This window comes from Anabrus simplex, chromosome 2, assembly GCF_040414725.1.
Source record: "Anabrus simplex isolate iqAnaSimp1 chromosome 2, ASM4041472v1, whole genome shotgun sequence".
Classification (NCBI taxonomy): Eukaryota; Metazoa; Arthropoda; class Insecta; order Orthoptera; family Tettigoniidae; genus Anabrus; species Anabrus simplex.
Window position 1 is genome coordinate 628,649,830 of NC_090266.1, and position 17,031 is coordinate 628,666,860.

The 17,031-nt window shown below is 39.1% G+C and overlaps 1 protein-coding gene across 1 annotated transcript in view; it reads right to left on the reverse strand.

Annotated features, from left to right (window-relative positions):
- The window catches only part of LOC136864288 (glutaryl-CoA dehydrogenase, mitochondrial), a 122,465-nt gene that overhangs the window by 84,852 nt on the left and 20,582 nt on the right, over nt 1-17,031 (reverse strand). Inside the window, exons 4-6 of the mRNA XM_067141067.2 lie at nt 10,186-10,419; nt 7,792-7,921; nt 75-291 (exon numbers count right to left, since the gene is read on the reverse strand). Coding sequence (XP_066997168.1) covers nt 75-291; nt 7,792-7,921; nt 10,186-10,419 — 581 coding nt within the window. The remainder of the gene's footprint in view (nt 1-74; nt 292-7,791; nt 7,922-10,185; nt 10,420-17,031) is intronic.

A 17,031-nucleotide genomic window follows, 5' to 3' on the forward strand; every position in this document is an offset into this window, starting at 1 on the left:
TCACAAATTCCTAGAGTATAAAAGCATGACGTTCATATACAACAAACATTCTATTAAGGAAGAATTCCCCTTACTTTTAGACCTTCACATCCGGGTAACATATTTTCTTCAGGTACTTCCACATTATCCATGAAAATCATTCCTGTAGTTGATGCACGGAGAGAAAATTTTCCTTCAATTTTTGGTGTTTCTAAGCCTTTTGATTTCCTTTCTACAATGAAGCCTCGAACTTTTCCGTCATCACATCTTGCCCAGATCAAACAGATATCTGCAATAGGAGAGTTGGTAATCCTGAAAACAACAGAAAAGATGATTCCATAGAAATATGTTCAGAACAAATAATGATGATGATGATGATGATGATGATAATAATGATAATAATAATAATTTTTTTATGAGGGACTGTGGAAAATCTTCAAAAGACACTTGTGAAGGGTCCGCACTCCACAAGTGTGTGGGATTCTTACCCACTAAAAACCACACACCCTTTTCCTATGATTTGTTTCATCACGCCGGAACCGCTCTTGCATTACTTCAGGGCGATGTCGTGCTTACTTAGCCTTTCAGACTTCTTCTTTCTTCATTTCTCCTTTAAGGGTGTTCGTACGCTTCTAAATACCCCTTCTTCTGACGAAGGACATCTTCCACATACACTGCCACCCGATCCCAGGATTCCTGGTTTCGTAGCATCACAGAAATAATATTATCTGGTGTCAGTTCTCCCAATTCATTTTCCACACATCTTCCCTTTATCATCCAATGGCCGCACACAAAGAAGGTGTGAAGTACATCATCGATGTCGTCACAGTATATGCATGGTGCATCACTCACTCCGCCCACGCTATGCAGGAATTTCCTGAAATATCCATGTCCTGTTAGAAGCTGTGTGAGGTAATAGTTGACTTCACCATGAACCCTTTCAACCCAGATATCCAAGCGTTTTATCAGTTGCTTAGTCCATTTACCCCGAGGGTCACTTTCTCATCTGAGCTGCCATCGCCTCATCCGTTGACTGAAGGCACGCTTTTTGCGTATTTCTTTCCCAGCTCTCCTTGGGTACGCCAGATTTCTTGTCGCTCCAATGCAAGTAGGTCTATTGGGGCTATTGCTGCCACCGTGAGTATTGCAGGTTCGGAAACTGTGCGGTATGCACATGCAATACGTAAAGCTGCTCTCCGTTGTATGGCAGCCATCCTTCTCCGATACCAAGTAAATCTCAAGGATTCAGCCCAGATTTCAGAGCTATACAGGAACACTGACTGAACTGTCGACATGAGAAGGTGTCATTTACTAGATTTCAGGCCTTTAATATTTCCCATCAGTCTGCTAAGTGCAGTCATGTATTTTAATGCCTTACCTGTCGCTCTCTGAATATGATTCCAAAATGTGAGCTTGGAGTCAAGTGTCACTCCTAGATATTCTGTGCCCGTAGATGTTTCAATCACTAACTCTCCAACAACCATTGGCACAAGAGTCTCGATCCTTTTCCTCGTCAGAAGAACTATCTCCGTTTTGTGTTCTGCTAGTGTTAGCCTGTGACTCATCATCCATTCTTTTATGTGCCGCATCACCTGGTTCAGTTTGATTTGAGCTGTCTCAACATTATGAGCCACTATCAAGGCGGCCACATCATCAGCGTAGCCCACAAGCATCGCATCCTCTGACATCTCCAAATGTAACAAGCCATCATACATGATGTTCCAAAGATCTAAGCCAAGGATTGATCCCTGTGCTGCACCAGCCATCAGTCGTTTTGTCCTTTATCCGTCTTCCATATCATACAGCAGAGTGCAATCCTTGAAGTAGTCTCTCATTATGCGCATAAGATAATGTGGTAGCTTGAAAGTTTCTTCAAGAGCTTCCATCGGGCCATTTTCCATCAGAGACTAACAACACCCGCTTGCAGGCAGTGATTGTACATATTTAGCAACAGTTCTGGACAGAGTTCTGATATTATCTTTAGCACTTCTGCAGGTATACCATCTGGTCCTGGAGTATTCTTGTTTCTAAGAGAGCAAATAGCTCTATTCAGCTCTTCTACTGTGAAGAGGGGTATATCATCCAGTTCATTTTCATCGTCACAGTCAATCCTCTTTGGATTGTCGGGGAATAGTGTATCCACAATTTCTTTAATGGTTTGCGGATCCATGCTTGGGGTTGAAAATGTCCCGAGTTTTTTCATTACAATCTTGTAACCTAGACCCCATGGATTATCTTCTACTTCCTTAGCCAATGCTCACCATTTATCGGCTTTACTCTTTCTAATTGCGTTGCGGAGTTCCTTCTTCGCTGACTTGTACTCAGCCGAGACTGGGGTATTCTCTGGACTGCCTCTCACCCTCTGAGCCCTGTGTCGAAGTCACAGACAATTCCTTCTCATTTCAGCAATCTCTTCGGTCCACCAATATGCTGAGCGCTTGCTAGTTCATGGTCTCTTTTGGGACATTGAGATATTGCATGCTTGCTGGATTAGCTGCATGGTGAGTTCAACACATACACCAGCTGCTTCTTTCCCTCCACAGTCAGAACATTTTTCTGTTATGTTCCCCATTCCATTCTGTATTACAGCAAGAAACTTTTCCTTGTCGATAGCAGCTATGTTCCACCGTGCTGGCCTGCGCAAGATGTTTCTTACTTGAGGAGCTTTCTGAGCAATTGAAAGATGATATATTGGTGATCATTCCCCATATAATTCTCAATCACTTGCCTTTCAGTAATCTTAGGCGCAATATCCTCCGACGAGAAGGTTACATCCGGTATTGTTCCCTAATCATGGCCATCAAAATGTTGGCACATTTCTTATATTGTTGACGACCAAACCCATTCTGGTTGCCATCTCCATTATATGTCATCCTCTGGAGTCTGTTTGTGGCATGCCCCATTCCAACGCTTGAGCATTAAAATTACCAGCGACCGCTAGTCTGTTTTCCATGCCACGTAATGCATCCTCAAGGCCAACAAGTTTCATCTGAAAATTGGGAACAGATTCATTTGGCGTAAAATAATAGCTTACAATAGTGATTCCCCCAATCTGTACCCAAACAAAACCATCTTCACATCCATGCACTGTTACTGAAAATTTTCCTAGATCTGGTATCCAAATTGCAGCTGTTCCAAGATTATCCACAAACCACCCTGGATGGTCCCTCTTTTCATATGGTTCACTAGTAATAACGATGTCTGCTTCCATCTCATAAATCAGCTGTGTGAGAAGGTCGTTAGCTGTTTGACTCCTGTGCATGTTTGCTTGAAGGATTCATGTCATTTGCTGTGATTTTTGGCCTTTCTAAGAGCTTCACGGAATAATGTGCATGCACCCGATCCAGGAACATGATTTCATTTAGCTTCATTGACACCCTTGTCTGTCATAGGATATAAACTTCATGGTTCTGATCCGTATTGAATTGTAATCACAATATATTATTAAATTAATGTTGCAATGGTCCACCTTTCAATATTATAATATGTAATATTCTAAATTACATTACCTAGGGACTAGTTTCGGCCAGGGCTGGCCATCTTCAGCCTTAATGTAAAACATCTAATAACTAAACAAATATACATGCACACAATTGACATAAAACAAATGAAACAAATATATACAAATTGACACTAAAAACTGGGATGAAATTATGAGTAAATTTGAAAATAACTAGGTACTAAATTCTTGCATCTTGACTCTTTTATGTATTAATATTCACAGTTCTAACACTGCTAATCATTACTAATTCAATTGTAAATGGGAACTGGTAAATGTTGATCCCGTAGTCAATCACCAAATCTACTTGAGTGGTGTTAGCCATATGCAAGTCATTTGTCAAAATGGCGGCTTTGTTGATGTTCTCGGAGTGAAGTGCTTTGTTTGTGATACTGTGAGTAAGGTTATGTGCGTGTTAATTTGTAAATAGATGTCAATAAAATAATTCTGTACCAACTGACAGCATCTCATGTGTGTCTTTGTTTGTTAATGTATCTACAACTGAATGAATTGAATGAATTGAATGAAGTAACTCTTCACATGCCAGAATACTTTAATGGTGCACCACACTACCAAGAACTGCTAGGTGATTTTATAGCCCTTTTTATACAACAATGCCCCAAAAATAACAATGAAATGATTCATTAAGAATATTTCTGTAAATGTTTCATAGTATTTGAGCTATTAAATGGTAAATTACATGTTCTATGAGCATATTTGAATGGTAAGTGGATGCAATAATCAAGTCTATCCTCACAATCTCAGTCTTGCTTGGCCCTCTTTCCAGTTTGTTTTGGTCATTCATCTGTTTAATTGTTCAAACCATCTCAGTCTACTTTTTGGCATTTTATCTTTGTATATTTCTACCTTTATTTCTTTCTGTAACCACACCCGGGCGACTGGAGTGGGACATTGATGATGATGATTTCTGTTTGTAAGTCTTCATTTATTTCTTTGCTTTTCTTCTGTAGTTTATCACTGACCAGGTCTTAGCTAAGTGTTTTTAATGGGTAGGTAAAATGCAATGAACATTATACTATGTAATATGCCTCAATATATTATTCTTTACCCTCTGTTGGTATATCTGTGTTCAATAGTAGTCATATATCCAACATGCAGGTGCAAGTGCTGCCTCTATAGGCTGCAATAGAGCACTTTAAGCACAGTCAGTAATAACGAGTAGATAGTTCATCTTTGCCAGATCAGGCCATGATATTAAACCAGTTGCAGTGGAGCCCTATGGCTCAGAGCACTCGTATCAAACATGTTATAGAAGGAATGATCATTGGGAAAATCTAGGCAGACCAATATTAGATGAGTGTTCCATAATATGAACATCCAACAAGGTTTCATTTTGAGCATCTAGCAAGAGATCCAAAAAGCTGGAAAAGTCATTTGATTATTAAATACTGGATGTCCAGGAATTACAATGTTACAAGATCATTATATGGACCTTGTTATCAGGTTGGTATAGTCAAGCTACAGCACATGACCTTTCTAAGTACCCGACAGTACCCAGAGGGACAAACTACTCCAGGCTTTTTATATACTACAGTAATGTTATTCATTGTTATTCAGAAAGACTGTAAAGCACTGGGGCCTGTAAAATACATCCCACTGACTGCTGCCTACAAAGCTGCCTGATTAGCATGGTGCAGAGAACACTGAGCTTAGACCAGGGAACAGTGAGGCTGAAAAGTGTTTATCAATGAGTTCATGTTCAGTCTTTACAGTAATTCCCAGTACATTTGCATAAGGCAACAACAGTCCAATACGGTGAAGAGAACTTCACATGTTGGGCTTACATACATAAACCATAGTTCTTTAGCAAGGTAGGTGTACAAAAAGACACCATCTTCCCAAAAGTACATCAGGCTTTCTAGAAGAGCTGTTAATTGATGATGCCATTAAATATATTTCCACAGATACAAGGAGCAACAAAATGCATCAGTTAACTTCCATAGCATATCTGACGACATTTATAATAGAACTTAGCCAAAAAAACGTCTAACAATATCATCTATTAAGATTTGCCACCCTGTTCCCTCTCTCAAACATGCTTGGGATGCACTTTGGCATTGTATTACGGGGCGTTGGTTACCTGTGTAAATTATCCATGAGCTTCGTGTGGATTTCGTGTTTGAGTAGGAAAGCATACACCAGATATATACAGTTAGACCTCCTTGTTCTCAACATAGGAGCCAGTTATATCAAACTGGGGTAACCACACATCATATTATTTGATGGTATGGTATGAGTTGTGACAGATTTCATGTGGTCTGTTTTAACACCATACATCCTTTTGGGCAAAATTCTGGTACAAATGTTTTCAGATATCCTGTTGAACTAGCCTGACAAGTTTGTTGCTCCTCATGTCTATGGAAATATAACAACCTACATTATCCTTAATTTTGCACATTAGTGTAGTTTGGTGAGATGTCTGACACATTGGCCGAATGGTCAGCATTGAGGCCTTCGGTTCAGAGGGTCCTGGGTCCAATTCTCGGCCGGGTTGAGGATTTTAATCGCACTGATTAATTCTTCTGGCTCAGAGACTGGGTGTTTGTGTTAGTTTCAACTCTTTTCTATTCATACTATACAACCAAACATCACACAAATATGCATTAGTGAATACATCCCTCAATACAGGGTTGGCATCAGGAAGGCATCCAGCCGTAAAACAGGGCCAAATCCACATGTGAGACACAGTTTGCACCCACGACCCCACATGTGTGGGAAAAGCAGAGGAAGAAGAAGAATAATGTAGTTTGGTGGGATGGTCAGTCAAGGAGGTCTGTAAATTCCCACTAGAACACAACTGCACTGATGGAAAAAGAAACAGGCAACATCCTCAAGTACAAGGTCATATTATTCACAAGCGATGTGACAGGTAGTTCATCATTGCAGGAGTATATGATTACAAATTCAGACCAAATGAAACACACGTCACAATAAAGCGTGCCCAAACAGTCGCACCAAGACACAGTACACCCGCCTCTGGTGGCAATGCAGGTGTGTATTCGCGCATGCAAACGATCATAAAAGTGCCGAATGACATCCTGCGATAGACTGTCCCAAGCATCTTAAACCTTTCCATGCGATTCAGCAATGGTTCTTGCAGGCTCAGGAGAATACGTAAGCTTCATCATGTCCCATACGTGTTCAATTGGTGAGAGATCCCGTGATCTTGCTGACCACGGCAGTTGTTGTAGAACATGTTGCGTCGCAGCAGCTGTATGTGGATGTGCATTGTCCTGTTGAAGAAACGCATCACCTTCCTGTCGAAGAAATGTCAGTAGCACAGGATCAACAACCTGTGCAATGTAGTGGGCACTGGTTACGTTACCCTGCAGAAACCCCAACTGTAACCGCGAGTTGTAACTGATGGCCGCCCACACCATGAAACCTGGGGTGGGACCTGGGTGTAGTAGGTGAATGCATTCTGGAATAGGCCGCTAACCAGCTCCACGCCATACACATGTATGTCCATCACTTGCATACAGACAGAACTTGCTCTTGTCACTGAAGACAACATAACGCCATTTCCCTCACCAGTCAACTCTTTCACGACACCAGAGTAGCCATGCTTGGCAGTGTCTTGGTGGCAGTGGTAGCCTGGTCAGAGGCACACATGGATCGTAATCCTGCTGCAAGCAGACGGTTCCCAATGGTCCTTGGTGAAACAGCATTTTGTTCCTGGATGATGTCTGGTAGGCCACTGCAGCTCACACAATACGTTTATCTCGATGTGCATCTGTACTACACGGATGTCTGCAGCCTGGTCTACAGGTGTGGGAATGATCCACAGACCACTACTGAAAGCAGCGACACATCACCGTTACATTGTGCCCAACATCTGCAGCAATCCGTCGATACGTCCATCCAGCTTCCCACAGGCCCAAAATATGACTCCGTTGAAATGGCTGCAGTTGTTCAATAGGAACACGTACGGTACTCATTGGCGGGACATGGTTGTACCCTAGACTGAATGTTACAAACACTGTTCACCTCTAACATCAGCACAGTTACTGCCTGTAGAGTCAAAAACTGAGCGGGCACAGACAGGTCTCCTGAGTGCCATCTAATCTCTGATGTCCATGACAAATGAATCACTATCACAACAGCCCCTCAGTATGCACATATTATACCCTGGTGCCACTGAACACAGTCCTTGAGGATGCTGCATGTTTTTTCTCTGGCAGTGTACACATGTGTGCTGTGTTTTTAATTATACATAAGATGTGTGGATCTGAACTTAAAGTTAACAAACAGAATATATCTAGAAGATTGTGAAGTAAGAATAGGCTACTCACCAAGTCTTGTTCCCAGTGAGAAAGTATGACTTTGTCTGTGGCGAGTATTTAGCTTTTGTTTCCATACCAGAAGGATCGCTACCATGGTTAGGTTCTGTTAAACCAAAACACCCCACAAGTTCCCCACGGGCTACAGGCAAAAAGAAAAGAAAAAATAAAGGGGAGAGATAAAGGAAAAAGTCTATTCAGTAAATATAAGTAGCTATAAGTTATAGTCTGTGTCAAATGGGAAGCTGTTTCTACTGCAGACATTTTTATTAAGTAAAAATATTTTGGCCTGATGCAAATGATTCTCAATGCAGTGAAATTTCCGTGCATTGAATGGGTGGGATAATGCAACAACACAGCAGCCACTTGGTTGGACAATTCTGAGTAGCCTCTAAAGGTGAAAATGCTTCCCAATTGACACAAACTATAGCTGGAACACACTGTATTTATGAGCCATCAGAGAACAAAGCAAAAACCAGTGGCATAACTACATAACTGATGAGCACATAGGGCCCACAAAATAGGATATGTCCCAGTTTAGGGGGATGATTTAAAATAATAAGTTTTGAAGTTAAATAACTTCATTTTCATAGTATCTCCAAGATTTTAGTTTTACTTTGAATATTTCCAAATATGTAGGTAATTCTTGGGAAAATATTCATATATAAAAATATTTATTTTGCCACAAACATTTTGCAGATGAGATAATGGCATTTCCATCATTCACACTCAAAGAATTGTCACCTTTTATATATGCTTAGGTAAGAAAAAAACATATAATATAGGAAACAAATGGAAAGCAGCAGCAACTTACATGTCAGCATGCATAGAGAGAGTACACATATAAGAAATACATGGGTGCAAAATCTTTGGCTGCAGCCTTTGTCATTGGAGGATAGAATAAGAATCATGGTGATCATTGTTGACAAATTGCAGTTGTGAGGTAAGGAAGGGGGGAAGATAGGTGAAAGAAGAGAACATGAAAAAGGAGTGGTTTTCTAATATTAAGCCTAAGTGCTTCCCTAGACCTGAGCACTAGTTGATGTCCAACTTCAGAATCTCTAATGGCAAAAGGGTAGGAAGATGAGGATGCCAGGAAAGATATCTTACATCAACTCATTTCCAGAAAATGCCATCATCTACATCTTGTACACTGCATTAGAGCTGTATGATTCATTTGCCAAGCGCTCAGTACCTGACATGGGAAAGACAGAATTAGATGAAATTAAGAATGTAGAGGCTACAAATTCAGCACTAACATTACTTTTGAAGTTTATGAGTTTATGTTATTCTTAAAGCAGAGGGTGGGCAACAGGTATCAGGTGATTAGTCATCAGAAATTTCAGTGTCTGAGTATTGTTCTGCAACATCCTGCGATGTAAATAGAAGCTTTCCTTAAGAACATTCTTGTAGATAATAGAAAATCTTTGATGCCGAAACTTTGGAAAAATATTTAATAATTTACTGCAACTCCAATATAAATGGATAAAGTTACAATAACAATAAACTCAATATTCTTGTGTACAACAAAAAAATGTTGTTGTTTTGAATAGATGTACAGTTTTGAACTTGTTTAGGCCAAATCAAAAAAGCTTAAAGAATTTAAATTGTTACATGAATTAAGTTAATTATTTAATGTACAGGTGATTGTAAGTGTGTTGAAATTTTTCAAAGAGCATATTTTGCTTTTCTTAGTGCACAGGAATCCACTCCGTTTTTATATCATGTAACCAGTAATTTTATGCCACATTTGTTACTTTATCATTTAAAAGAATGGACTTGTTTTCCCTTGTGAAGGAGGAGGAACACACTTGAAATATGAACCCTGCAAAACAAAGATAAAGTAGTAAAGCAGAGATACTAATGGAGATAATACTTTTGATTCCATTCCAGTCACCACAGTGCAGAGAACAGTGAGGCCATTAAGGAGAGATATGTATTCTTGTTGTTTATTCAATATTCTCCTTAGGAGCAGATGCAAAGGACACTCTACTACATACCTCTATTTTCAGTCAAAATTGCTTTCATAGCATTTTTATAGCCAATATCACCATCATTCTGAATAAGAGTAGTCAAGATGTTCAATTTAGTTCTAGGACAAATACACCAAGCAATATTGTTAAAAATCTAATATATTATAATTGAAAAATAATATATCTTTGGAAAAAATCTAAATTGTTCAAATTTTCCTGATTGAATTCAGTGATCAGAATATCGTGAATTTTGTGAATTTTTAGAAATAATTCATTAAAACAACTGTGACAATAAACAATCAGAATAATGTATTTATATTTTCCTGTTTAGAAGAAGAAGGGGTGTAGTATAGACCATTAATAAAAGCACCATAAATTCATAGGAAATTATAGGAAACAGAGAACTATGAAAACAAATAACGGTTTTACTCACCTAACTTTGGAAGATACTTATTTTTCTGCATTTCACTGCCATATGCATGTATTGGATACATGACCAAAGCTGACTGCACACTCATGGCAGAGCGGTATCCACTGTCGACACGTTCTATCTCCCTGGCAAGTAGACCGTAAGAAACTGACGATACACCAGCACATCCGTAACCATTTAATGTAGAACCCAGCACACCCAGCTCACCGAGTTCATACATTATATCGCGGTCAAACACTGCAAGAAAAGATGAAGTAGATAACTAACAACATTTTCATCACCCAGAGCTAATCTTTCATTGGGTTATGTCATCAGAACACATGTCATTTGACCTTACTTGCTCATGAATTCTGGACCAATGAATTATATTTGAGACCTGCAAGGCAGTTCTCTTAAACAAAAATTAACTATTTACATATTGCTGAATGAGGAGTATTTTATTATCCATCAAAAGAACTGCCATCTATCATAGACTTGCAACATAGACTTGAATAACCTAGAAAACAATTCTTCAGTTTTGTTTCCAAACAGATGACTTGAGGTATTTTTCTTAATTTATGTAAGTAGCCAGCGTTACATATAGGCCAACAACAAGGATTACAATAAGTACGACTGAGTTCAACTGACAATAACATGTTATACCTCATGTGAACATGCAAAATTTCAAATCCATAACAAGTTTGTATCCTATTATCACTAACAGAAAGAAAATGTGTAACAGCATTCTTGAGAGGAAACTGTGCAAGTAGGTGCATGGTTTGGGTTTCGTAGCTATCAGCTTACAATCAGGGGATAGTGGGTTCCAACCCCACTGTTGGCAGCCCTGAAGACGGTTTTCCATGTTTTCCCATTTTCACACTACACCTTAATTAAGGCCACGGTCACTTCCTTCCCACTCTTAGCCCTTTCCGATCACATCGTCATCGTAAGACCTATCTGTGTCGGTGCGAAGTAAAACAACTTGTAAAAAAAAAAAAACACCTTTGTAAGAAGAAATAGGACAATTTCCTCTTCCTTTGCAGAGGAATTCAGGGAAAAATCATTGAGCCATTGATGGAGATGATATTGTTATTGCTCATGTGGATATAAAAATATGGGCTAATTTATTGTAGAATGAATAAATGAGACTGCCAAAAGACATACAATAATTTATTTTATAAATTAAAAAAAAGAAGAAATCTGCCCATTTACAAATAATTTACATATTTTTTAGGTATTGAACATAAAAAATTTATGGTCTTCCTGTGTAAATTGCAGAATCTTGTATTCTTTTAAATATGATTATTATTGATAACCATTTCTTCAGTGTGCTCCATACTTATAACCTATAATAGAATGAGGAAAGAAAAAGAAACTCTATCATTATTCTAACATTGACCTATATAACAATTATACATTTTCAGAACTCAAAAAATTTCAGTATACATCTGCTGCATTTCTAATTTCACATCAAGATAGAGTGAATAGTATCGTAACACTGTGACATTTCTGAAGTTAAAAATTATTGCAACAGCAATTGTATCATCAAACGAAAGTATTTTTTTGTAAATAATTATTTTAGTATGTCTCTTGGAATGATATTTTTATGTACTGGTTTAGAAGCATTGTTAATAGATCAGAAATGTGGGCTATGCAGAAAGAAAAGGTTATTCACAAAATGAGATAAATTGAATATAAACTATTTGGGGATACTAGGTACGATATATAGCTTTTAAGGTAGATTTTATAAGTAGCATCCAAATCAATCCAAACAAGAGAGAGAGAGAGAGAGAGAGAGAGAGAGAGGAAAGTGATCCTGTAATAAAAGTCATAAAAACTCAACTTCATAAAGACTGGATTGTGGAAGATCAGAATGAATGAATGAATGAATGAATGAATCGTAGGTTAGTATCTTCATTTCCGTGTTGACGTTTAACTAATAAGACAGAGTTTGAAAGATGTTCCACCATTCAACATATTGTAAAATACATTAAAATTACAAGAAGACCGGTTTCGACTCCCTTGGAATCGTCATCAGTTCCTGTTGAAAATTAATTCAGGGGGAATCTGATAATAATCATCATAATAAGAAAATTTAAAGGTGATAGCCTGGAAAAACATCAATGGGTTGCAAGACATTACTCTGAAATGCAACGCATACATGGCAAGCAGCACTTGGAACTTAGAACTACCTACGGCTAGTTCTAGGAACTAGGAACATATTAAGTTCCAAGTGCTGCTTGCCATGTATGCGTTGCATTTCAAAGTAATGTCTTACAACCCACTGATGATTTTCAGGCTATCACCTTTAAATTTTCTTATTATGATGATTGTTATCAGATTCCCCCTGAATTAATTTTCAACAGGAACTGATGGTGACTCTAAGGGAGTCGAAACCGGTCTTCTTATAATTTTAATGTATTTTACAATGTGTTGAATGGTGGAACATCCCTCAAACTCTGTCTTATTTGAATGCATTAATGAATGAATGAATGTGTAATTGCACACAATATGCAGGGAAAAGAATTTCTTACAATCTATCATCAGTACGGAATTTCTTTAGTAATTCCATTCTCAAACGGCATCTTAGCACATAGTATCAATCACAGAGTTTGCCACATCTCTTGCACCTGCAGCTAGGACCAGGTTCATGGAAGCACTTAGTGTGACAGAGTCCATTATGAAAACCGTGCACAGAAAGCCTGGACATTATGTGACTCAGCTCATAACCTCCTGCGACCACTTGGTTGGACATAGCATTGATCAGGTAGAATTCCTCTCATATGCTGGCTCTCTTTTGCTGATGTTCTTTCAGCAGTTCCTTTTAAGCTGGGGTGGATGGCAGAAGCAGATTCAGGTGCAGCTCTTCCATGTAGAACATCTCTCTTGTCAATTTGTGTACTAGGTGTGCGAGGATGTACTTTGATAGACAAAGCACTCTTTTTAGGTAAGACGCTTTCAGTTTTTCTATCTTACTTATTTCTCCCTTCCTTTCCAACCTGTACAACATTACGGGGCTGATTTTTCAAATGAAATAACTCTATGGCTGTCATCAGTGACAGATCGCTTAGGTGTTTTACCCTCTTAGTGCCGGCTCCCTTACTGCCGTGGTTGCTAAGAATGCCAGAGAGAAAATGCCTATTATGCAGCACCAAAGATAAAAGCACATCCCATCCTCACTTTTCAAGATATCTCATTGTTGTTTACATTTTCTTGTAGCTAAGTGATCCCTCTCTTCACTCATTATATTAACATCAGGAAAATAATTCATACTTCTGAGCAAAAAATTAAATTTGTTCATGCAAATTTGAAAAAATTTTAAATTCAAATTTGGATCTCGGTACATCCTAGTATTTTGATCATACTCACCTAAATTTGGTATTCGTGTGCACACTGATGCATTGTTTACTAGTTTGTAAAATATCAGTGTTTTAAGAATAATAGTTCTTGTAAAAATGGATTAAAATACTGACTTAGTCTAGCATCAGGAGGAGGTGCACATTTAGGGCCGGGTGTCTCAAGGAATGCAGGAGAGGGCTAAAATTGCATGTCATGAGCGGACTAATTTTACCGAAATCGGGAATCTGGTCATCATCATCATTACTGTCACCGTCAATTCCATCATTATTTCCGTCACTATCATTACTGTCTTTATCGGAAATTTCATACATCACTGTCACACGAGTAAGTCGGATAACATAACAACTATCGTCATTGTTTGACATGTTACCGGCATTATTATTACTCTCAGTATCATCTGAATCATCGCCTGACGCGATATAATCAGAATCATCACTCAATTAATCAAAATACTTTACCAAATCGTCATCAATTTCAAACACAACACAAGAATTAGTCGCCATTATTACGAACACATGGTCTACAGGTATGCGCCAAACAGCTGAAATAGAAAAAATCATAACATCAACACAACATGTCGCACAGAGATTCTGGTGGTAGATCTAGAAAGTATGTAGTATCTACTACAGAGTGATACTGACTGGGGCTGCCATCTGTCAGATATGTGCAAACTATTAGGACTTACATGGACAGCTGCAACACGGAGTGCGATCGCGCTCCTGGCACTTTTCGCTAGGCTACAGAGGAGCGCGATCGTGCTCCCTGGCACTCTAAGAGTTAATATCATTCAATATCACTCATTGTTCTTGTGTCCGTCTTCATGGCTAAATGATTAGTGTGCTGGTCTTTGGTCCAAGGAGTCTCAGATTCGATCCTGGCCAGGTTGGAGATTTTTACCTAAAATGGCTGATTCTCCTGGTTGATATTTGTGCTGTCCTCAACATCCCTACAACACATACACTACACGTAATATTGTCATTCATTCATTCATTCATTCATTCATTCATTGTCGCTACAACCACATTTGTCTCTCGTCTGCTGAATGTTTCAGGTCAACACATTTTTTCATATTCAGCCTGTCCATCATGAAATCCAGATACTTCTCCCTTGGCCTTCCTCTTCCCTTCTTACCCAGGACTTTTCCTTCCAGCAGAGTCATGAGGAATGTGTTATGTCGAAGTGTGTGGCCAAGGAATACTGTCCTCCACCACAATAACATGCAGTTTCCTATACATGGCAGAGGCCACCCACACTTGTTGGAGGGTCTGCACCTGGCTAGCAATGGCCACACAAAATGAATTAATTCATTAGTTAGTTAATTACCCTTGTGGCAGCATTTAGCCTTTCTTTTACATGTAGTGAGAACAGGTTTCCTAGTGTCTAAAACAACTCCAAAGTATCTAATATTTGTCACTGACTTCAATCACAGCTTGCAACCCCTGCAGAAGGTCATAGAAACAGTCTTATCTTTATTTAGATTCAGAATACTTCTATCCACCCATTTTATCACTTTGTTAAAAGTGGTTTGTAGATTTGTCTCCGAGACTGACGTCTGGGCCATGACATCAGCATACATGAACAACTTTACATTTTCTTAATCTACTATTTTGGTGATGTCTGCTGTGGCAATAATGAACAGCAGTGGGCTGAGAGGGTCACCTTGCAGAACCCCTATTGTTTGCATTATTGAGTACGACTTGGCAATACCATCACTAATCTCTACCCAGTTGTTAGTAAGCAGGTTAGTGGTGAGTGGAGTAGGTAGAAACTCGGTCTAGTAATCAACTGCCATTTCTCTAACAGAATAGTTCTGTTGATCATGTCAAAAGCTTTTGTGTAATCGATAAAGATGGTGTGCAGCTTCTCTCTAGTTCATGCTAAGGCCTCCCCTATCTCCTGTTGAAGATACTGGACTCTTGAGTAGTTCATCTTCCTCTCCTGAAACCAAACTGAGAGTCCGGTAGATTATCTTCTACAAAATTTGCAAGATGCTTGGATATTAGCATTAGCCAAGGAATTCAGGAGAGTGTATTCTAATGCAATCCTATGAATGAATTGGGGTTTACTGTGTTGCCTTTTGCCCTTATACAGCATTTTTACTGTGGACTTTGTCCAGCAGTCTGGAACTCTATCTTGGCGCCAAGGATTCTCTCAGAAGTTGAATAATAATGCGTCTGGCCTCCGGAGAGGCCTGGTAAACGTCTTTTGAGTTGACACCATATAGTATATAGGCCTAATTCTGTTGTCCGGCCCCACAGTGTATGGGACAACGCGTACGCCTGTCACCTAGCGGCCTCGGGTTTCATTCCCGGCCAGGTCAGGGGTTCTTAATTGTAAATGATTAATATCCTTGACCTGGGGACTGGGTGTTTGTGTCGTCCTTAACGTTCCTTTCCTCACAATCAACACTCTACACTTCCGCAATTCCAATTACACGCAAGTTCATATCATATGGTGCAAATAGGGGCAGAAGATCTCTATTGGTCGACGCCCCAAACAAATAGAATATAAAAAATATATGTATTTAAAAAATACCACACTTTTTTTTTTCAGGTAGTTTATAGATGTATTTATTCAAAATTAGTTTTGGCAGACTGAAGAACCTAGCAGTTATAAATTAACTGAGTCAAATCTGAAGAGGGATGGCTACAGATAATGCAAATTGATGCCATACGGGCAACCAGTGCAATTGTGAGGATGGGGATTTTAACTTTCATTAGTTAATTCCTGTGGTTTGGGGGCTGAGTGTTTGTGACATTTTCTGCATTAGATTTCACTGACAATCACATTGTCTTGAAGGTACATTATGAGGTCATTCGCTTGTCACGGAATGGAGGCTGCTTACATATAACCATTGAGACTGGTATCTTGTGCTTGTTTCAATCCCACTGATATCTGGTCTATGGGTATGGCTACGTCTGACTACCTCCAAACAGTCTCCTTTGCTACATGGGATCTCGCCATAGACATCCTCCCCTTCACTGATTCCAGATCTGGCAAGCTTGTGAATATTTTCATTTCCTTGGGAGTCACCCAGCTGGTGTCTGGTCTCTTCCATCTCAAGTTCATTGAGGATCTGTATGTAATTTTCCCTGCTAGGTGGTCTGGAAGCTGTTTATTCCTCACTTGGTCATCAATGCCTGAGATAACGGGGGGTCTTGCATCTATTTTTTACTGATCTCTGCCCCAGATATAGTAAAAGTTTCTGCATTTCCTCCATCATATTATGTTTTAATAGAATCAATCAATCAATCAATCAATCAATCAATCAATCAATCAATCAATCAATCAATCAATCAATCAATCAATCAATCAATCAATCAATCCTGATCTGCATTTAGGGCAGTCGCCCAAGTGGCAGATTCCCTATCTGTTGTTTTTCTAGCCTTTTCTTAAATGATTTCAATGACATTGGAAATTTATTGAACATCTCTCTTGGTAAGTTATTCCAATCCCTAACTCCCCTTCCACCACTCAAACCTATTCGTCTACTAATGTCATTCCACCCCA